Source organism: Oryzias melastigma, linkage group LG19 (genome assembly GCF_002922805.2).
Source record: "Oryzias melastigma strain HK-1 linkage group LG19, ASM292280v2, whole genome shotgun sequence".
NCBI classification, from domain to species: domain Eukaryota; kingdom Metazoa; phylum Chordata; class Actinopteri; order Beloniformes; family Adrianichthyidae; genus Oryzias; species Oryzias melastigma.
The window spans coordinates 10344004-10350585 of record NC_050530.1 but is presented as its reverse complement, the minus strand read 5'-3'; the positions used below and the strand labels follow the sequence as shown (position 1 = coordinate 10350585).

Here is a 6582-nt window from a genome sequence, read left to right as displayed (position 1 = left end):
CTTTTATATAAGCATACCCAACATTTTGGACAGTCTGTCGCGTTTCGGGAAAAATATTAAACTGCAAGTCACCGCCCATGTTGGACGTGACTCGTGTCAAATGCGCAGTGAATTTTCCAGCAGCTGCAATATTTTTTTGTACACCAGAGGGCGCCAAAAACTCAACCATAGACTGGGATATTTTAAGTCCAGGAGAGGGACAGGAGAAAACAAGGATGCTGACGTTGGATTATTTGATTAATATATATATATGAAAGATGGACGGAATGGAGGATGATCATTTGATGTGGCAACCCCTAATGTAGGCTGAAAGAATAAAAACAGGTTTACTAATACTCAAGAAAAAAGGCATACAAGAGATTACACTTAAAATATATGTTTTATTCAATTGAAACATTTGATCACAAAATGAAAAATCAGTTTCAGTAAAGGCAGATTTCACAGGATCAAGATATTTGAAGAGGAAAAAATAAAGCAAAAAGGTTTTACTTATTTTTCTAACAGAAAATGCCATGTTTGCAAAATGAACTTAAAAACCCCAATTACTTAATATAACAGAAATAATAAAAACTGTATGAAAACAAATGTGAGGCAAACTGCTTTCTTTTTTTAAAGTCTGAAATTAGATTTTCAGGGACTAAAAATAAAACAAGTGCTGAAATTAAGGATCTTAGAATTGAAAAAGGAGGTAAAAAAATACATATTGGTGGATAGTGTTAAATTTAAACAAGAAACAAGGTTTTTTGGGGCCAGATGAAGTGATGATGTGACTAAAATAGTTTAAACAGTCACAATCCAGTTTCTTTAACATAATTGTTTTTAAGATGGTAATTTTTTTGCACTAAGAGCTTTTAGAAAATCTTTTTTTGAGTTAAAAATCTGTAAATATTGTTCTGAAATATGGCTTTAAGAGTTACAGCATTTTGTATGGGGAAAAAAACAGATTTTTGGATACCATCCCAAGATAAATGCAGTCACTTCAGCACCAGTGAAGGTTAGGACGTGTGTTTACGTCCAAACTTTTAAATGCTTTTGTTTTTAGTGCACCTGTTGTACCTACAGTCTGTCCATCTGACTGATATTTGGAAAACCAAGAGGTAGCTGCCCTTAAAGCAGCACGCATCAGTCCAAATCACAGCCCAGCTTCTGGACATCAGTACCCAGCATCTATGAAGTAAAGTGCAAGAAATAATCCAGCAAGGCACATTTCAGAGGTTTTTCAGCAGGAGAACAGCAATCAGCAAGGAGGAGTGAACAGCGGCTACTTGTGCTTCTGAAAGCATCTACAGCAGCTGAATCTAAAATCAAGTATTCCCGGTTATGAAAGAGCCTCGTCAGAAAAAGTCATGCTACAATCCTCTAACTTTAGCGGTCAGCAGTTGGAAAGTCTCGGGTCGGTTTTAAAGCCGACGATTTCGCACGTTCGCTCATTGACTGCTGAAGCGGAGTCTATTGAAGGCCTCTTTGATGACCTCGTTGGATTCGTCGACGGAGCCGATTCGGAGTACGTTAGATGAGGGGACGTCCTCCTTCAGCTTGCGTTTAGTGAGGACGACAGTCCCATTGGCTCCCTCCACCTGAGGCCCCGTCAGCAGGATGTAGGCAGCATGGCGTCCAAGTTCCAAGAGAGTGGCTGAGATCCAAAGAATATAATCAAAAATGTGTCGTTTTTTTTTTTTTTGCTAAAATCTACATTGAATATAAGATCAAACAAACCTTTGAATGCTATGATGTGCTCCATGACATTAGAGCACTCCAGAAGGATTTTAGGATAGTGAGGAAGCAGCATGTAAGAGCGCCGGTTTCCCACGAATGATTCCTGAAACAGCATTTATGTTAAAAAAATCTGTTTAAATCCTGAATTTAGATTATTTTTAATATAAAATGTGTATACTTACAGAATTGTTGGAGTTTGAGGGCATCAGACCCCAAAACATAAAGACTGAGATAGACTTGGCTGTGTACACCGACCCGGGTCTTGGAGAGTTAGCGACAGCCAAAAGGTCAACCTCCCACAAAACGCCACCAGACTTACCATCCAGGATAACAACCTACAACACCATACACAGACCCGTACACTTTAATCACATTTAAACGGCTTTCAGTTTTCATTTTCAAGCTTTTATTCAGTTTAAAACATGAAACATAAATACAATAGAACTTACTCTTTTTGTATTGTTGCCTATGTTGTCTTCAACCACAACGTCAAGAATCTCATCTTTATTAAAATGACCAAAAGAGAGCTCACTGGAAAAAAAAGACAATTATTAAGAAGATAACTACATTTTACATTTTTTTAAAGCAAATATGAAGTTTGGAAACACATTTTTTATAGGTCTAAAAATGTGGGTAAAATAATCAAGAAACAATAGAAAACTATACAAGTGTCAATTATTAGAAGTGACAATTGAAGCTTTAACTCAAAAATTATGATTATTTGCATCAAGAGATTTCTGTCATTTTACATCACTTGTATTATTAAGTTCAATTAAAAATATGATATTTGTTATTATAACATTTTTTCATCATTTATTTTTAGTTATTCAGAGAAAGCAATAGTTGTACTAAGCTGTTTCTCAAACTAGGAGAATTATCACTACCTTCAAAATAAAAGCTTTCCTCATGTGAGCTCTTTTTAGAAAACTATTTCTATAACTAAAATAACAGACACATAAAGGCACTTTTTTACCAAAAAAATAAATAAAAATAATAATACCTGACGACTGCACTTGTGTTGAATCTCCACCTTGGCTGTAGTTTGTTCCCATCGATTAACACCACCCCACTTGAAGTCACAACCAGCATGTCGGATGTATCGCCTTTCTTTTTAGTCTGGAGCACGCTCACTCCGTTAAACCTGCAAATGATTTTTTTTTTTTATCAGATTTTCTTTTTTAATAAATCCATCTTTTTAAAATAACAAGAGTGAATGTTAAAGAGGGACCTACTCAAAGATGGGAATGAGGGGAGCCGAGTCACTGGCATTTTTCTCCAGGTGTGCGTCCTTCTTCAGCTCCACCTTCAACTTCGCCTTCGCTGCAATCCGCCAGAGAGCCAGTCCATACACGCCGGTGTCTGTAAGTGAAACCAGACGTGATCACCAAAGAAAGCCACCAGGTCTCAACTATCCAAGTTCACAAATACAGTTCATCACGTCTGTTACTATTTAAAAACTGATAGTTTTTGTCTTAATATGTGGAAATACAGTTTTTTAAATCATTTCTGTATTTACTTTTTAAACAATAAAATTACCAGTTTATTAAAATAATATTTTTTGCAAAAAAAAAGTCTTTTAGTTATATCAAAATAACCAACTATAAATGACTTGTTTTATGAATACATCCCATAAAGCAATGGTCTGCAACCTAAAACTTAATCAATTAATTAACTAATTAATTAATTGTATTTAGATTTTTGACATGTCAGATTGGCCTAACTGATCAGAATGATAGTAAAAAGTTGAATCTACTGTCAGAGTGGTTTATAATTTATATCTCATTGCATTTACATGTATAGATTTTAAAATAATTTGGATTCTACAGTAATGTTGTCATGTTTTTATTCTAGTAAAAGAAGAAAAAGGATGAAGGAACACAAAAGTCACAATACTAGAATATCTGCTGCAGCTGAAGGGTCTGGTTAAACACAGGATGTCTTTTATTTTGAAAGGAACTTGAATGTGCTATTGTCTAAAGTGAAAACATTTGTTATATACTGAATAATTCAATTGTAGAGAACATTTCAAAGCTATATTTTATAAATGAATCGCCACAAAAACATAAATAAAGTATATTTTTCTAACTTTGAGGTGAAATTTTCCAGTTCTCGCTGAGTTTCGGTCCATAAGAACCAGGACCAAATGGCTCTTTTATCATTAAAGGTTATAGACCTAAAAGTCTCATCACAGTTTTACATCACAGTAAATCTTAATTTTTCCAATCATTTCCTTAAATACCAACCTTTTTGTAAAACTACGTAATAAGAACCGCCCTTCGTGCGGTGGAGAAGGTGGCTGGCCGTGTCGGTAAAATCAAGAACTACGGTAAAACCGATCTGGACGCCCGTCTTTCCTGAGAGGAGAACCAGCTGAGTCTGCAAACAAGACGAGAAGAAATTAAGGTTTATTACAAAATAATGTAGTGTTGTAAGAATAAAGAAGTGTGACTGATGAAGTTTGTAACAAATAAATGTTTCAAAGTTTACCTGCGTGCTGTCAGAGGCCACCAGGAGGACATCACTGACCTCGTCCCCATCCAGATCTGGGACGGTGAGAAAAGGCAAAGAGCTCTGCAGACCTGTTGGCTGAGGCTGCTGCCAAATGATTTTACCTGATAACATCAAAAGTCAGTTTACTTAGTGTCAGTTTTATTGTGTTTACCTAACATTTTTTTTAGTTAATAAAGTATTAAATCAACAAAGTAGAATTAATAATTATAAAAACACTAGTGTTGTAAATGTTTATTTCTTGGGGATGTAAAACATTGGAAACAACCAATAATCCTCAGCTTTATCAGGACAATCGCTTGTTATTTCCTATTAATAATAATTTATAACTACGGCTGCCACAATTAGTTGAATAATCAATGACTAATCGACTATTAAAATATTGGAAAATTAATTTAATAGTCGATTAGTCGTTACTTTATATTGTATTGAGTCAGAGTGTAGTAAAGTTGAACAAAGTTGTGAGCGCACCAAAAAATTTACTTTTTTTGTATTTGAGTCGGTGAGACTAAAACTTTATCGTTTGTGAAAAATAGTTCCTTGTTTCAGATGCTGATCTCATTTGATTTAATCTTATTTTAATACCAGAAACGAATGAAGGACGAATGCACGATTCATTAAGTTTAATTAACTATCATCTCAACTGTCCTTGTTTTTAGTTAGTTTAATAGTTAGTTTAAAGCTAATGATGGTTAAGATGTGTGCTTTATATCAACTTATCCATCCCAATTAGTCGACTAATCGGAAAAAATAATTGTAGATTAGTCGTTTATTAAAATCAGGGGTCTCAAACAGGCAGCCCTTGTTGATATTTAACGGCCGCCGGTTTAATATGAAATTGCAATGTCTACAAAGCAATATCTTCTGCATGCTTCTTTGATGACAGCTTTGTGATGTTTCAGCTTTATGCTTAAAACTTTTGGTATTGTTGCTGGATCTGGTCATCAGAAAAGTCCTTAGCAACAGTTGCTAGCGTCGTTAGCTCCTGTCGTTTTACAGGACACACAGAAGATATTGCTTAGTAGTACATAGACATGAACAAATGTTCAATGAACTTGTTCAGTAGACATGGATAATGGACCAAAGATATAGAGAGTGGATGCAAAAACATATTTTTGACACAAATGGAACCCCATACAACCCAGACTCCAAGGTAAATTGAGTTTGATTAAAATAATTGTTTGTGGGAGCCCTATTTATAACCATTCATTTGTAAACCTTTTGTAAGACAGCTTGTTTTCTCTTTTGACTCCCAATAATACTTGGAAAAAAAAGCTGTAATTACTTGTAAATTTGTCCAAGAATGAGAAAAAAATGCAAAAAAAAAATAAAAAAAAATTCTGTAATAATTTAGCTAGGGTATTTTCTCGGAAAGGAAGTACTCTTTAATCTAAAAACTGATATTAAAAAAAAAATCAACTTTTCAATCATAATGATTTGCCATATGTTGGAGTACGGGAGGTCACTGACCGGTGTATTTGTCAATGGCTGTGAGGTTGTATGCGTGAGCCACCAGGCAGTGCCAGCTTTTCTCTGGTTCTTTCTGCTGACCACACTGGGCCCAGTGGAACTCAGCTTCCAGCGGCCTCTCCCACAGGGTCTCTCCATCCGTGCCATCCACCCCGATAAAAAACAGACACGGTGAGCTTAGCCCTGCAAAAAAAAAGAGTATATTAAATTAAGAACAATTGTGATTGGCGAGAGAGTAAAATTGAAGCTGAATATTGTTTTATACCTCCACTGGCACATGACAGGTTGTTTGCACCTTCTGTGTTTTTTAGGACAAATAAAATATCCAACATCTTATCACTGCTTGCATGTTCAACAGCTAGGAAGTCATAGGTTGCTGGAGTGGAGAACAAGAAAAGTGCAGTTGGAAATAAGATACATATTTAATATTAAGATAAAAAAAAGAACATTTGATGCACCTGCTTCAGAGAAAGTCCTGTTCCAGGTTTTGAGGTACTGTGCTCTTACGGGACAGGGGAGTATGAAGGAGAAGGCAAACACGATGGTGAGGCAAATGAACAAGGACAGGAAAAAGATCGCTGTTCTCCAGTGGGTCCGTTTGGGGACGCCGACGTTTTTGGAGTTCTCCCTCTGCTCCGATGCCGATGGCGCCGTTTCTGCTCCATCTTCTCTCCTGAGAGGATCGGCCTCAGTGGGATGTTCTGTCGACTCCATCGGTGCTTCAACGCATTACCAGCTTACAAACCTGCAAATATAATGACAATAATAATGTCAGAAACGATGAAAGCCAAATCACATTCTTACATTTTGGTGGCTCATTCCAGCATGTGAAATATGTGTATCGTCAATCTTTATATGAGCAAAGCCAGGGTAAATGATGACAGTTAT

General features: G+C 35.9%; 1 protein-coding gene across 1 annotated transcript in view; it reads right to left on the bottom strand.

Annotated features, from left to right (window-relative positions):
• Positions 1 to 845: 845 nt before the first annotated feature.
• The window catches only part of fam234a (family with sequence similarity 234 member A), a 6352-nt gene continuing 615 nt past the window's right edge, over positions 846 to 6582 (bottom strand). Inside the window, exons 2-12 of the mRNA XM_024284668.2 lie at positions 6153 to 6439; positions 5960 to 6070; positions 5695 to 5877; positions 4204 to 4328; positions 3960 to 4092; positions 2949 to 3075; positions 2717 to 2857; positions 2166 to 2247; positions 1899 to 2051; positions 1717 to 1819; positions 846 to 1633 (exon numbers count right to left, since the gene is read on the bottom strand). Of these exons, the coding sequence (XP_024140436.1) occupies positions 1428 to 1633; positions 1717 to 1819; positions 1899 to 2051; positions 2166 to 2247; positions 2717 to 2857; positions 2949 to 3075; positions 3960 to 4092; positions 4204 to 4328; positions 5695 to 5877; positions 5960 to 6070; positions 6153 to 6408 (1620 nt within the window). The 5' untranslated portion in view covers positions 6409 to 6439 and the 3' untranslated portion in view covers positions 846 to 1427. The remainder of the gene's footprint in view (positions 1634 to 1716; positions 1820 to 1898; positions 2052 to 2165; positions 2248 to 2716; positions 2858 to 2948; positions 3076 to 3959; positions 4093 to 4203; positions 4329 to 5694; positions 5878 to 5959; positions 6071 to 6152; positions 6440 to 6582) is intronic.